Source organism: Drosophila guanche, unplaced genomic scaffold (assembly GCF_900245975.1).
Source record: "Drosophila guanche unplaced genomic scaffold, DGUA_6, whole genome shotgun sequence".
In the NCBI taxonomy this organism is placed as follows: domain Eukaryota; kingdom Metazoa; phylum Arthropoda; class Insecta; order Diptera; family Drosophilidae; genus Drosophila; species Drosophila guanche.
The window spans coordinates 4,668,725-4,684,271 of NW_022995748.1; the positions used below are offsets into that span (position 1 = coordinate 4,668,725).

Below are 15,547 nucleotides of genomic sequence, written 5' to 3' on the forward strand. Positions count from 1 at the left end.
CGCCTCCGCAGGACCTTTTCTGGTTCCTGTCTTTCCTTCTCTCACTGCTCCGATGGCACTTTGCCCCACTACGACGCATTTCTCTCCAGGAGTCGACTCCTACTCCATTTCCGTGTGTTAAACTAAAATAAAACGGCTCGTAATTCCATTTTTTATGCTCCTTTTCTTTCCCCCTTTGATTTTCCCTTTTGGCATGATTTTCATCTGCTTTGCTCTCTGTATGCATTTCACTTTTATTGGGGAAATACTCTATGTAAAACTCTTTGGAAACGGTAGTAAAAATCTTTGCAAATGGAAATGGAAGAAAACTAATTGAAAATGGTTTCAAGGCTATTGAAAAAGGAAAGAAAACTCAATGGGAATTTAAGAGCTCTTTGGAAAATGCAGAGAAATCTAAGGCCAGCGAAATTCCACTGTAGCTCAGAAATGCAAAAGCTCCACTCTACGGAGATGGGTGCTTTAAAATCTACATAAAATATTCAATAACACTGGTAAAAAAAACCTTCTATGAAATGTAAAAATTTACTTAACAAGGAAAAAGTGTAAACTTCGAACAAAAAAATAGTGTAAAACTCTTTCAAACACACAAAAAAAAAACATCTAAAATCCCCCTGTGAAAAGTGTAAGTAAAATGTCTTTTCCAATGCAAATACATTTTTTTTAGTGAATATCTGAATTTTTTTGCATATTGCATTTTCTGTCAAAGGCGCCTTAATTTGCTTTTCTTCTATTTTTCCTACCCCTCCCCTGATTTTTTCTACTCGGTTTTCTTTCGTTTTTCAGTGGGTTTTTTCCCCTGCGCTTTTTTTTCGTTTTTTTGTGAAGTTTTAGTTTGTGGAGGGGAAAAACGTTTGTCTTGTGTTTTTGGCAGGTAATTTGTGCTTTGGGGTTCATTCGGAAATTGCTTTTCCTTCTGCTACAGTAGGGTAAAGGAGGCGAGAGCAAGGGCACGGGATGTCCCTCCTGCCTCCTGCCTTGCATTACCTTTGGATTTTCATTGCCGTTTCGACCAATAATTAAAATCTGCAAGCAATTAAATAAAAAGATATGCACCAGGATCAGAAGCGGACAGAAGCGGCAGGACTAATGGAGCATGCAGCAGAGTGTCTCAACAGAGAACTGATGGTCCAGTGGCATAATGCAAATGATAAGTTCTTTTTAACCCGATTTACTTTGCCCGTTTTTTAACCCCGTTCATAAGCTCTCTCATAATATATATAATTCACGCCTACAGAGCGAGAGAGAGTTTGAAACACACAGGCAAAATGAATGCTGCTCGTTTTGTCGTGCCTTATTTGGGACTCTCTGCAGTAATTAAAGTGCATTACACATGGAAAAATGAGTGAAAAATATGAAAATATAAAAAAAATATAAAGACAAGTAAAGGAAATGAAAACTTTAGCAGGAAAAAAGCCAAAGAAAAAATGTAATCCTGAAACGAACGTTAGAAAATGAACGAAAGTCCAAGGAAAATAAACCAAAAGAGTCAAAAACTACTGCAGTATCATTAACCGAACTAACAGAAGCAATTACAATTCAACACCAACAACAAAAATATATATATATAAATGCAGGTAATGCGGATAATAATTTTTTGGTAAAGCACCTAGCAATTAATGTAATTATTTTACAAAAGAAACGTCTCAACAAAAACCGAATTGAGTAAGGGGGAAAATGGAAAAAAGAGTTGTAAAAATGGAACTCCAAGTAGAACAAACAAAAAGTCTTCAGAATGTTGCCCGTTGCATGTGTAAACATAAGGAAATAAAGGCCAGATGATGAGTGAAATACGAGTAAACAATGGAGTTCTCTAAAAAACAAATAGTGAAACCCTCCAAGGAAATGGAACCGCACAAAGTGAGGATTTTTCGAGGAGATTTTAACAGGGAACGTTAAAAAAATCCTGTCAATATTCCTGTAAAAATTCTAATATTTTATACCAAAAAAACTCAACATAAATACCCATACAATGCGACTACTTTCCACAAATATTTCCTATATTTCCTATTGATTGCCATGTTGCACAGCACTTTCCCAAAATGGAGGAAGAACTTCTTTTGCTAGTTGTAAACATTATTTTCAGGCTTAAAAAGTTACAGAGAGAGGAGAGTGGGAAGGCATAAGGAAAATAGGCGCTTGTTGGGTTTATGTTTACCGTATAAACAAATAAACAAGCGAACAATAAACATGCACGTGTGGGGGGAAAACACAAATAGAAAGATGGAATGGCTGGAAGGGCGCTCGTGGATGTAGAATACCACACGAAGCCGATGCCAAATGCAGCTGCAACTGCAACAGCAGCAAAAAAAAAAGCTGAAGGCCAAGAATCGTTTAAGATGCAATTAAATGCCCTTTGTGTGCCGTGACCTCAAAAGCAAAGAAGCGACTCATTGAAGAATGACTCAAAAATATATGTAAAAGTTATTGCAAAACCAAAACCAAGAATATTAATATGAAACCTATTGATAACATAGCGATATATATATCCATTAACCCTATATGGTCCTGCTTAATTAAGGTCAGTTTCATAATGAATAGAGAGGATATGATATACTTTAGGATAAGATATGGGGACGTGGTGTATTATTATCTAATTATCATGGACATTTTTATTTGTATTCCATTTATCACGCGCATTTGAACCCTTTGCATACCCTGTATCGTGAGAAATGCCTACGCTTCGGGTTGCAGGGTGCAGAAGAATTGCACAAAACACTCGCCCCTTGCCCTCGCCACGACCCGAAACATGACGTACCCACGGAGCCGTCTCTACCGAAACTTGAATCAGAATTGAAATTGAAAACATTTGCAAGGTGTGTCGTTTGTCGTTTGCAATTTCAAATTATAATTCAAATAAAATGTGTGCAAAAAAAAGGAATGTCAAAAGCCAATTGAATCATCAATTATTTGGCAAGACAAAGAGAGACAGAGGGGTAGAGCTAGATGCGAAACAAAGATAAGAAAACAATTTACCTACGATCAAAGTTTGTTGCTGTTGCATTTTCATACATTTGCATTGTTTTTGGTTCAACTTAAAAGCATTTAATTGCATGGTGCCAGGGGAGCAGGGTTCAAAAATCGGCACAGCTAAGAAACAGCATACAGAGAGAGAGACAAGAAGAGATGAAGAGCAAGCGCCAGCGTCAGTTGAGCAATAAGACAGTTACCTTCTTTCGTTCGGTTATTGTTGCTTTTTTTGCACAACTTTTTCTGAGACAACTTTATTTTGCGACTCATTTAAATGCTAAACGCGCACCAGGCTCATTTCGTGAGAGGTGGGTATGGGGGCAATGCGAAACTTTAAGCAACAACAAGTCCCAAAAGACAGACAGGAGGAACGGGGATGGAAATGGGGACGGCTAACATTTATCTGGAACATTAAGTTTTACAAAGGGAAATATGTCAGCAGCTCTAAGTGCTGGTAAAACTGGAACTGGAACTTAGACTTTACGGATGATGAGGGGCGAGGGCTAACCTCTTCTAACATCAAAACGATGAGCCGTCGGACGAGACGCCGAACCTCAGCAAGCAAAAGATGATGACTCAGCTCCAAAGTCAACAGCAGCAAAAGCAGCAATAAAACCCGGCCTCTAAGAGACACTTACGACCCACCAGATGACAAACGACACAGGCGACTGTGTGTGTGTCACACAGACATGACAGCCAGACGCACTAGAGAAATCCATACATATTTTTATGTACTATATGTAGTATCTTAATAATTCCATAAAGCGCTCTAAAAAAGATTACACTTGGCTACATAAACGATGTTTGCGTATGTGTAAATTGGGATTATCTTGGAATATTCTTTAGCAATTTATTGCATGATTCGATACATTTTTTTGGTTACCAGAGCACTTTTAAACACAAAGATATACGGAAGTTTAAAATTTTAAGACTAAAAAGATGCATATCTGAATCTTTTTTGAAGGTATCGTTGAATTTAACAAAAAATTGATTAATGTTCTTCAAAATAGAGAAATTGTTCAAACTCTAAGGTATATTTATAAATGTAAGAAGCTCAAAGCTCCTTCATACAAAATTCCTTTCAAGAAATGCTCCTATGAGAAGTTACTTCATAATTTCCTTCACTTTTAAATTCCATTTATAATCTCTTTCTATTAAAGTATTTTACACTTCTCTTCAGTTCTTTTTTGTACTCGCTCTTATTCTTTGCTGCCTAGTGTAAGGGAATGCTGTGTCGTCTCTCTCTCTCTCTCTCTCTCTCTCTCTCTCTCTCTCTCTATACACTTGGCGTGGAGGGTGTGGGTGGGGGAATGGAGTTTTTTTGGTGTAGTTTCTTGTAGTTCTAATTTGCTTGGGTCATGCGTTGAGGTTAATGAGTCACATCATCATCATTATCTCAAAGAACACACTACAAAGTTGTGGTGGGGGAAACCCTGAACAAAAGAAAGACAAAAGAGTGGTGGGAAGGGGGAGCTACTACGATATCATCATCATTCCATTCTGGCAAAAGAGGGACAAAAACATTAAAATGTATAATTTCTTGAGACACTGCTGCTGAAATGTTTTGTAATTTTAGATGCAATTAAATGGAAATAAATTCACAATTTAGTTGTAATTTTCTCCGAGGGCTATTTATTTTTCTTCTTTTTTTGGTTTATGTGGTTTTCGTTGGGTCTTTTTTGGTGACCCGATTTCCGCATTTTAATGTTGGACCAGGCTTATAATTTGGTGGGAAAGTACTACACACAGAGAGAAAAGCAGAGAAAAAGTACCTGAGAAAATAAATAATTGCGTTAAGATTTCTTAAATTAATGTACTTCATTTATTTAATTTTAGTGTGACATTTTTCTCCGACTTCCGATCAAAAAGAAAACCAGAATTGAGTTCGCTTTAGTAAATGAGCATTTTTTTGCTCTATTCTACTTTTTGTCTCTGCTAATCTCAAATGCTGCTCTTTCTTTTCTTTGATTTTCACTTTTCCTTGCTTCAGTTCCACTGAGTTCTTCCGCACTCCCACTCCTTTTGTGGCTAACGAGGAAAGTGATAATAATTTTCCAACGCAGAGCCTTTATTGACTATTTTCTGTGGCATTTCTGTGGTCTCTGTCTCTGTCCCTTTCCCTGCGGCTCATATCTTTTTTTCCTTTGTTTAACTCCGCAAACGGAAATGAGCGGCCGTGCCACGCGGCGACGGGGGGTTCAAGGTTCAAGGTTGTGTGCGTAAGGCATTCTCCCACTCCTTTGTGTTTTTTCTTCTTCTGTTATTATAGGAGATATCTTTGTTATTAGCCCTGAAAACGATATCACACACACACACAGCCAGAAATAGAATTCTCGGGGACAGAACTCAACTCCAGACAGAACACAGGGATAAGGCCGCTAAAAGAAGGCAACTTAATGGAAATGGAAATGTGGAAAAATAACAAAAAGGAAGAGAGAACGTGAGATATTGAGTTTGTGTGAGGAGAGAGAGGGGTTGTCTGCACTTAGGGCTAAACATTAAGTAAAGGAAATTGATAAGAAAGCCAAGCAAAATGTTATTTATAGATAAACAAAAAACCAAAGAAAACTAAAGGAAATGAGGAGAAGGTAAATGCATTCAACAGCCGACAAATCGCATCAATCAAGTACGACAACAAATTTAAAAATAAAATTGCATACAAACAAACTTCTTAAGAACAGGACCAAATGGCAAGAGGTCAGAAGTCTACAAGCACAAGCCTGTTGATCCCAGAAGCAAGAATACATAGAGTTTATTCATTTTTAAATATACTTCGCATCAGAAAATCAAGTTCCCACTTTAACCCTCAACACATTTCATCTCAATCGAAGAAAATCCCTTTACAAACAAGTATTTCAATCTCATTCAGGGGGAATCCCAGGGTTAAGACCTCTTAATCCAAACAACATTAGACATAAGAACACGCTCCACAGAAAATTCGTAATGCTTGAAATTATAATTCAATTTACGAGAGGGCATAAAACTACTCTTAGCCAAAAAATCCTTTATCCAGCAGACACTTTGATATGCAAAAGACTCAAGTTGTCGGGAATGGCGGGAGACCCTCGTCAAAGGTCTGATAGATCCTCCACAGAAAGGTACTGCTATACCCGCCGTCGGAAGCACCTCTCTCTCTCTCTGCCTCTTTCCCTCCATGACCGTGTCTCACTCATTAGCATACAAATGTGTCAGCAGAACAAACAGCCGAAAGAACCGAAAAGAATCGGAAAGAAACGTAAAAGGGGGAACGGAACGTCAAGCGTGATTTCTTGACTAATTTTTATGACACTTTTCCACTTTATGAGGTGGGGTTCCTGCCCTTACCTTCCCTCCCTACCTTTTTGTCGGCTATTGAACAGCCATCCCATCCTCATGCAGTACCCAAAAGTACCCGACGTTTGGCCGTAAAGATTTTTTATCGTTCGTGCGAGGATGTGTCATAAAAAAGAGAGAGAGACCCCAAAGAGTAATGGAAAGAGACTAAGCCTACACACTCTAGAACTATTAAAAACAATAAATGACAAAAATGGTACGGATTTTCAAGCGCACAAGTCCCATCCATACCTGAGGAAGAACTGGACAAAGGCTAAAGGGAAATGGTTGGGAAACTATAATGGGAGCAAACTGAGGTAGCTAGTTTTTCTTTGTTTGGGTTTGGAATTTATGATGACTTCAGAAATGAAAGGCAAGTATTAGGAATTTTTATGGATTTTAGGGATTACTTTTAATCATTTGGATTTCCATCGTTTTATTTGAGAGATTATTTTCATTTCTGAGATTAATTTTTGTAAATCATCTTTAAATGGACTTCTAAAATGTCCCTTAAAAACGCCACTTAATTTTATATATTTCTTTTTTATGAACTCTCTTCCTAAAGCTCTCCTTAAGCTCTCCCAAAATATGTCTAAAGTAATCATAAACTTTGTTGTTTCTTTGAACCAAAATCAAAATTGAAATTCAGCCTTATTAAATATTCTATTGTATAATATTTTCCTGTCTCTAGGAAAACTTCCACCCAAAGGGCTCTTTCGAATCTCTCCTTAAATATTCCAAGACTTAATGTTTAGGAAATATTTTCTTTTCAAAAGTTATTCCAAAGTTTTGGCTGATACAAAAAAAAAAATGTCCAGCCATCCATTCGCATTATTCGTTTGCCTCTACATATTATATTTTTCGCCACCTAATTCTTTCTCATTTAGTGAAGAGGTCATTCCTCCTGTGCTTCCTTTAGCTGTCTCTGTCTCTTCCTTAGCCTCCTCTCTCTCTTTTCTCCATTTACATATGGAATGAGAAAGAGATGGATAGCGAGTATATTAGATAGTCAAATCACGTAAATTATGACCAGGGCTCTCTGTCTGTGGCCTCTCCTCTCTATAATTCCTTATCGCTGGAACATGATTTCGAATGATAGACTGGCACTAAGACCTGGACTTTGGTAACTGGACTTTGGAATAGGAGGAGTAGGAGTACGGAGAAAGGAGGCAGGCACGATATCTATGCCATTTCCCAGTATTTGGCGACAAGTTTTCTTTCATTCGTGATACTCTTTAAAAGAGGGTATGGGGATTATTGAAAAGAGGTTCATTATTTCAACTATTTGAAAAGGAAACTTTGGGTGAAAAATAATAATTGAATAATCTAGAAACCCAACAATCTATGGTTGTATTTCACATATGTATTTACAATACATTTGGAACAATATGTTATGGAAAACCATCACCAAGTGTATCAAAAGTTTCTGCCTTTCTTTCTTTTATTTTGGTTCACTCCATTTTTGGTTGGGCATGGGGGCATGCAATTGGCAACTGGCGCAACGCATAAATTGAGAATTTTTATCTAATCCGCGGCATCTGAAGAGACGCGTACATTAGCTCAGGGACGACGAGCGACCGACGGCGTGGCACCAGTCTGTCCTGCTGTGGTCGGGGCGGGGGTCTCAGTGTCTCTATCTCTCTCTCTCGTTGGTATCCGTGTGTCTGAGGTCTGGGGACAGGCTTTAGGATCTGGCGACGACGACGACCATCGACAGGCTATAAATCACCTAAAGTTGGGGCCAGAAATTTATGTGCAGCAGATTAGAATCGGCCAAAAAGCGTCATTAGAATAAATGGTTTCAATGTGCAAAAGAAAGAGAGAGAGATACAACGGAGCGAAGGAATAAAACAGTTGAAGATACTTTTAATTATGAAATTATTTTGGGGAGGGACGACTCATTCCCAGAGAAACCCGTTCGCTATAGTTGCTTATTTTTGTTTTAATTATGAAATATTGTGGACTTACCGTTTGGTTCCTTTCTGCTTGGCTGCATTCGCTGTCGCCTTTCCTCCTAGCCAGAAAACGCCTCCTCAATTACCGCTCCATAAACACCTGTACGCCTCTTCTTCTATTTCCTCCTGCTCTTTCCTTACTCTCTCGCTCTTATTCGAAGGACTTAGACAGCCTCTTTTATCCGCTTTTGTGCTCCTCTCCGTGTTGTTGGGCCTGTTCCCGTTATAATCCAATAATCCAACACGAAACAGCGTGTGCAGTGGAAATGGCGAAAAAATAGGCAAACGCACACACACACGCACAGCGCTGCGTATTTAAGAGTGGAGTGGGTGGCCCTCGGTCGCCTTAAATCCGCGTGAGACACCGCTGCCTGAGAGTGAGAGTGTGGGCGACAGCGCTGCCGCTGCCGCTTGCTCTCTGCCAGCGTCGCTTATTTAGTAAATTAAACTTTTTCACTTTCAGCAATTGTTTTTGTTTCTCTTTTCGCTTATTTTCCTTTCTTACACACAAAACAGACACTTGTACACACACACAAACAGACACACACACGTACAGAAACAATGTTGAACAAAAGCCAAGTCAAGACAGGTACAAAAATTCTAATAGAAGTCAAAGCGGGCAGAGGCAGTAGCAGACATCGCCAGGCGTCGCTGTCGAAGTTAGTAGCAGCAGCAGCGTCGCATTCTAGAGCTAATAGAAGCAGCAGCGTCGCAGCATCCGAAGTCCAGCGCACCAGCAACAACAAAAACAAGAGGCGGCTCGGCAGACGTAGTACACAAAAAAATTCCTTTTTCGCTGAGCGTCGTTGTCGGCGTCGCCGTTTTTCCGTCTCCTTTTTACTTTGTTGTTGTATACTTTATTGTAGTATTTGATATTTGTTGTAATTTCTGCTGTTTTATATCCCCTTTGTTGTTACATGATGTACATACTTTGTATTTGCACTTCTCTTGATATTGCTTTCCTTTTATTAATGACTTTTCTTCACCTTACAACTTATTTGCCGCACTTTGCCTTTGCAATTACAATTACTCTTCACCTCTCTCTCTCTCTTACACTCACCGTAAACAGATGCCACAGACAAACACACACACGAACAGACAAGAGGATTTCCCAATTTCTTGTATTTATGAATATTATTTAATAAACATTTATGTGGAGCATTTCCCAGCCGGATTGACGATACGCGTGAAAAATATAAACAAAACGCAAGCACCGCGCGAAACGACGCAAATTCGAGAGACGAAACCGGCGACGCTGAGAATTTTCACTGCCAAACTTCGTTTTTAGTTGAAAAAGTTAAATTACACAAATACGCGCGGTAGATAAAAAATATGTAATTGTCCTAAGGTTGTTAACAGCTTCATGCACGAAACACTCAGATTATATTTAAACAAACGGGAGACGCGGATTCTGCCTCCGCACGAACGAAAATTGAAAAATTGACTGATTGATGGAATGAAGGAATGGGTGATTGGTGGAATGAAGGAACGGAAAAAACAGCCCCCATTGTGAATGGGCCTTGTCTATTGTGAATGTGCAATTGTTTCTATTGTGAACGGGTACATTTTGTTATTGTGAATGGATATAAAGGAAATTTCCCAAGGAGTTGACCTCCTGTTGCTAAAAGGTCTATGAACATCTCTCCTGTTTTATGCTGTTGTTAAAAGGGAAGACAAATTTTCTCCTGCCAGATACCATTGTGAATTTCCAAAATTGGAAAAGGAAATATTCGGCCCTTGCTCGAGTGTACCACGCAATTGTGAGTAAAAATGTACCACAAATAAAATACTGCCTGGTAAAAGTTTGTATTTATTTCTGATGCAGTATTTCTTGTGTCTGACAAAAAACTAGTTGATGCGAAATACATGCGCGCGAAACCAAAAAAGATATCTATTATTTTATTGATGCTAGCTGGGAATTCTCCAAGCTCAAGGGCAACGCGTTGAATTGTATTAAAAAATAATACAATAACTATTATATTTTACTAATTTAAAGGCAAGTGAAAAATATTACTAGATTTCCCATGACATCCTCCTCCAACCACCCGATTGATCACTCATTAGTTCGCTCTCTTAAACAATTGTTATCCAATAAAAAGAGAATGACCCCCTTTTGGATAGGTGATAATGAACTCTCTTCTAATCGCCGATACTCTTTGTGTGCCATTTTCTGATTTAGTTACAAATTTGTCACATTCACTCCCTCCACGCTCCACCACCCCTCTGCTCATTCACTCACTCACACGATAAGATAATAGTAGAAGAGAGCTTTTCGTATCGAAAAAAATATTAGTTGCGGTTTGCTTGTGTCGCCGAACGGTTGTTTTCTATTTGGAAAATTTGCGCGAAATTATAATTAAGTGAGAAAACCAAAAAAACACACATGGAAATATGCCGTTAGTCAGCGGTCAAGGTGTATTGTTGTTGGCGTTGGCGCTCTCATTGATGCTAACGGAGATCACAGCTGTTTCCATTGGTTCGTTACCGTTACATAACTCTCTCTCCTGCACTCTTTACACTCGCTGCGCTCTCTTTGGCAGACGAGCAATGCATGCACGCGGACAGCTGTGAGCGATGTCTGGGGTCCCATCTGGATTGTGCCTGGTGCACGGACGAGGTGAGAATCATTTAGCACCCATCCCACTCAAGTCAACATAGAACTAACCCTGACTACAGTGAGAGAAATATTCATTAAGACGGAAGAAAGATTCTAGTAGGATATGATTCATTCCTAATTACGATTTGTATCATACTTTACTTGTTTACAATTATTTTAATGATGTCATTCGTACAGAAATGCAGAATATAACCAACCACTAACACCTTTTTCCATGTGACTCTCTCTCTCTCTCTCTCTCTCTCTCTCTACCTCGATGACAGACCTATCAGGTGCGCTATCGCTGCTTGACGCGCGCTCAACTCCAGAATTTTAACTGCAGCGAAAATGATATCTACGAGAATCAACCGGTGCTGGATCTATTGCAGGAGCGTCCCCTCAAGGACTATCTGGCGAACGATGATCAAGCGGTTCAGGTGACGCCGCAGCGTGCTTACCTCAAGCTGGTCAAAGGTATGAGTGCACCCAAGCTGGTCTTATCTTATCCAATAATTTATCAAATGGAACAGTTTGTTCGTTGTGCTTGTTTGTGTGTGTTTTCTGTTTTGGTAGCTCCCTCCTTTATGGCTCTATCAAGTGTGTCACTCTTCTGCTTGTACCTTCTCATTCGTTAGGCTGTTGTGTTTGCTCTACCGATTTGTTCCACATCATTTTGAACATTTTGTTTCGCTTATCAGCATTTTGTGGTTGTCACATCTGTGTGCTCTGTACGGGGTGTTTGTACGTGTATTAGGCGTGGGAATACCTCGCTCTCTCCCTCTATTGGTTAAGGGGAGAGTCCGCTGTTGGGTTCACTGAACCGATTTGTCGAGTGCCATGATAGGGTTTATCAATAGAGTGCAAATCGGAATATTGTGGTATTAAATGATAATTTCTTACGCAGAGGAACTGCTCCTCTCGGTTAGTGGTAGCAAGTAACCAGCCTCTTCTTGGCATCTTTGTGAAAAATCCAATGTAATTTGAAGTCAAATGTGTTTAAAGATTCAAAGGCAATGCAGATGTAAATAAGTTATCCTGCAGCTCAACTCAATGATCCTCAGAACATACCAATTCCCAAGAGATTACCTCTTTTCAGGTCCAAGAATCTTCACTTTTAAAAGACTTGAAATACAATTAAGAAAGAAAAGATATTCCAAAGAAATAAAAACCTCGTGGATTATTTTAAATGAGCTTCCATTTACATTTCAATTAGGGTTCTTCGGTCGATCGTTTAGGCTTCAAAGCATTGTGGCACACTCAAGAAAGCCAGCTGCCCAATGATCAATTGAATGGCCATTTAAATCGTTTATTTTCGAGATTGAATAAAGTCCGAAGTTTAAAAATACATTTATGTAAGAGCATCAATTAAGGTTTCAAGTCTGAAATAATACGCTTAAGGAAGACGGCCAATCATTTATCTCAAGGGTGTTATCCAGGTACAAGTGGTAATGAAAGGGAATCAGGAGCAGAACCAGGCCCTGTGCGCATTTTATGCAGATGTGGCAGATCGTAAAACAGCTCATAAACCAGACTGGCACTTACACATAATAATCTATAACCTTTGTTGTCTTCCCTTGTCCCTAGGGAACACGCAACGCCTCAAGTTGCGGTATCGAACGGCACGCAACAATCCACTAGACCTGTATGTGCTCATGGACCTGACCTGGACAATGCGCGACGACAAGGAGACACTCGAGGAATTGGGCGCACAGCTAACACAAACATTGCGCAATCTGACAGACAACTATCGTTTGGGGTTTGGCTCATTCGCGGACAAGCCCACGGTGCCGATGGTTCTACCTCAACACAAGGAGAATCCCTGTGCCCCCGTGGGTGGCGTGTGTGAGCCCACCTATGGGTATCGGCATCAGCTGTCCCTAACCGAAGATATTCGAGCATTTACAGCCGCAGTGGCTGGCAGCAAGATCACCGCGAATCTGGATAATCTTGAGGGTGGACTGGATGCCCTTATGCAGGTAATTGTCTGCCCCAAAGAGATCGGATGGCAGCAACAGGCCCGTAAAGTGGTGATCCTTGTCACGGATGGGTTTATGCACTTGGCTGGCGATGGTCTGCTGGCGGGCATCATTGAGCGGAACGATCGCCAGTGTCACCTGAATGGAGCAGGCGAATATACGGGTTCCTTGTTGTATGATTATCCATCGTTGGAGGAGATCTACAGAGAGCTACTGCGGCGCAAGATCAATGTGATATTTGCTGTGACCAAGGAGGTGGTCAGCACATATCGTGAATTGAGTGCACTGATGAAGGAGATCAGCTATGTGGACATACTCAGTGCGGATTCATCGAATATATTGGAACTGATTAAGAAAAGGTTCGCACAAGGGAATTTCATCAAATATTTTTGATATTTTCATTTGATTTTTATTGTAGCTACGAGAGTTTGATCAAGCGCACTCAATTCGATGACAACAGTCCGGATTTTATCCACATGGAATACTACACGGATTGTGCTGGACAATTCCCGAAGCTCATTAAGCGGAATTACTGCAACAATCTGAGCCTGGGCAAAGAGATTGAATTCTATGTGGATGTCACACTCAAGGATTATCCCTCAAATGGTGTTTATGTAAGCGGAATGGCCATGGAAACTTCAGCTTATCTTCTGTAATTCTTTCCTCTATTTTAGACACATAAAATCCGCGTGGAGGAAACCTCTCTCAATGAGTACATGGATCTGGATGTGGAGCTGCAGCGACCTTGTCCCTGCCAAGAGGAGCCCGAACCTGAGAACGAGGATCGACGCTTTAGGTGCGAGAATCAGGGCTATCTGCACTGCGGCATGTGCACGTGTGACGAGGGCTGGACGGGCACCTACTGCACATGCCCCACGGATGCCACGAATGTCACCACCAACGAGGCTTTGTTGCTGCAGTGCCGCCAACCCAAGGGCGATGAGAGCCGTTCCCCCCTGGTTTGCTCGAATCATGGAGAGTGCGATTGTGGCAGCTGCAGCTGTGATCCTGGCTATACGGGAGACTACTGCGAGTGCCGGGAGTGCGTGGACTGCGATGAGCAGCGAGCCGACTGCTACTGTGGCACGTGCGTCTGCAAGTACGGCTGGTCGGGCACGCGGTGCAATTGCAATGAGGACACCGACGCCTGCCTGGGGCCCACGGGCGAGGTGTGCTCCCAGCGTGGCACCTGCGACTGTGGCGAGTGCAGCTGCGATGAGCCGTTCCTGGGCAAGTTCTGCGAGATCGATCCAGAGAAGGACAACAAACTGTGTCAGTTCTATGAGCCGTGTGTCACCTGCCTGATCGAGCAGCGACAGGGCATGGGGGCGTGCGACAATCTGAGTGAGATCTGCACGAGTATCGACAGGCAGGAGCACTTCACCTACTCCTTTGTGGCCGAACTGGAGGCGGATGTCCGCTGCCTGGTGCGTATCGTCAACAAGCATGGCATACAATGCGACAGCTACTTTGGCTATCAGGTGATTGATCATGCCAACTACCTCTCCATACAGGCCGAAAATTGTGAACCCCTCGACTATGTCGCTCTGTTTGGTTTCATTTCTGGTTTCACTCTGCTGATTGGTCTGCTATTGATATTTCTCATACTTTGGTGCATCCGGGCCAAGGATGCCCGCGAGTTTGCACGCTTCGAGCAGGAGCGGGAAAATTGTGTGCGCCAGGAGAATCCCCTCTATCGCGATCCCGTGGGACGCTATGAAGTCCCAAGGGTATTGAGTGAGAAGTTTGATGAGAATCCATTTGCCAGTTGATCGATGGGTTTAGTTTGGGTTCTAAAGAGTCAGAGGATCATGAAAATAAGTAGTCTTTGCTTAGGGTTCGCAGGGAAATGATTACGATCAAGCTATTGACATATTTATAAGTATCTTTCATATGTTAAATATGACACATAGATAAGCCAATTGTATTTATGTAATATGAATAGTAACCACTGCCTCGACTGCAACTCTTGAACAGATAATTAAGAACAAAAAACGATGGATGAAACCTTCAGTTCGAAATTACTTTAAGGCTATAATATCTGTGTATTTCTATAAGTATAAGAGCCACAAACTTTCATTTAATGAGAGTAGAAGAAGTGGCGGCAGAAGTCCACAAGCATGACGCACATACATACACGTGTACATAATATGTAAACATGTACATAATATGTAAAAATGCTTGGACTTACAAGAAAAAGCTTTAAAAAATGTATTTACAAAGGTTAACTTCTTCCCAGCTCATGCCAAAAAAAAAAAACAACTTGTTGTATTTTTTATAATTTTTGTTGTTTTTATAGATATATATTTTATGGAATTAAATTTGATAAATCTTTCGACAATAATTATTATTAAATGTATGAACTAATTAAACTAACTATTTTCGTGTACCAACAAGTTCAATCTTTCATTTAATATTTTCGATTTCAAAATATAACAATTCCATTTAGCAAAAGTATTTATTAATTTAAGAATTAATGGCTTAAGAGGTGGAAACTTAATTAAAGAATGACTACGGCAAAACGGCAAATGCAAATGCAAATAAAACGTATTATCATAATGTAATCTAAGATCCTGCCAGTATATGTATGTGTTTATGTGGTATAAGGTTCTTAGAGATGTGGTTTATACAAAAATACAATTGAATTAATTAAGACTAAACGCTTTCACTCCCCCGTAAGTACGTCAGTAAGTATCTACTACCTTCGCTCTCTCACACGCTTTAACTAAATGTAATATCAC

The 15,547-nt window shown here is 40.4% G+C and overlaps 2 protein-coding genes across 2 annotated transcripts in view; one reads left to right on the top strand and one right to left on the bottom strand.

Annotated features, from left to right (window-relative positions):
• LOC117584131 overlaps positions 1-9,315 on the bottom strand; it is an 88,209-nt gene extending 78,894 nt beyond the window's left edge. The window contains exon 1 of the mRNA XM_034272885.1: positions 9,295-9,315. The gene's annotated coding sequence lies outside the window, so the exon portion shown is untranslated. The remainder of the gene's footprint in view (positions 1-9,294) is intronic.
• Positions 9,316-10,539: 1,224 nt separating this feature from the next.
• Positions 10,540-15,341, top strand: LOC117584113 (integrin beta-nu). Its single transcript, XM_034272865.1, has 6 exons — positions 10,540-10,710; positions 10,775-10,851; positions 11,115-11,304; positions 12,415-13,165; positions 13,225-13,420; positions 13,481-15,341. Exons 1-6 carry the CDS (start codon positions 10,626-10,628, stop codon positions 14,576-14,578), a joined length of 2,397 nt encoding a protein of 798 aa, XP_034128756.1. The 5' UTR covers positions 10,540-10,625; the 3' UTR covers positions 14,579-15,341.
• Positions 15,342-15,547: the final 206 nt, after the last annotated feature.

What these genes read in the sequence shown, in the direction of transcription:
- LOC117584113 (XM_034272865.1), top strand. Translation starts at nt 10,626, where the DNA reads ATGCCGTTAGTCAGCGGTCAAGGTGTATTGTTGTTGGCGTTGGCGCTC. An exon ending in GATCACAGCTGTTTCCATTG is followed by an intron (nt 10,711 to 10,774) that starts GTTCGTTACCGT and finishes TCTCTTTGGCAG; the next exon opens with ACGAGCAATGCATGCACGCG. An exon ending in TTACCTCAAGCTGGTCAAAG is followed by an intron (nt 11,305 to 12,414) that starts GTATGAGTGCAC and finishes CCTTGTCCCTAG; the next exon opens with GGAACACGCAACGCCTCAAG.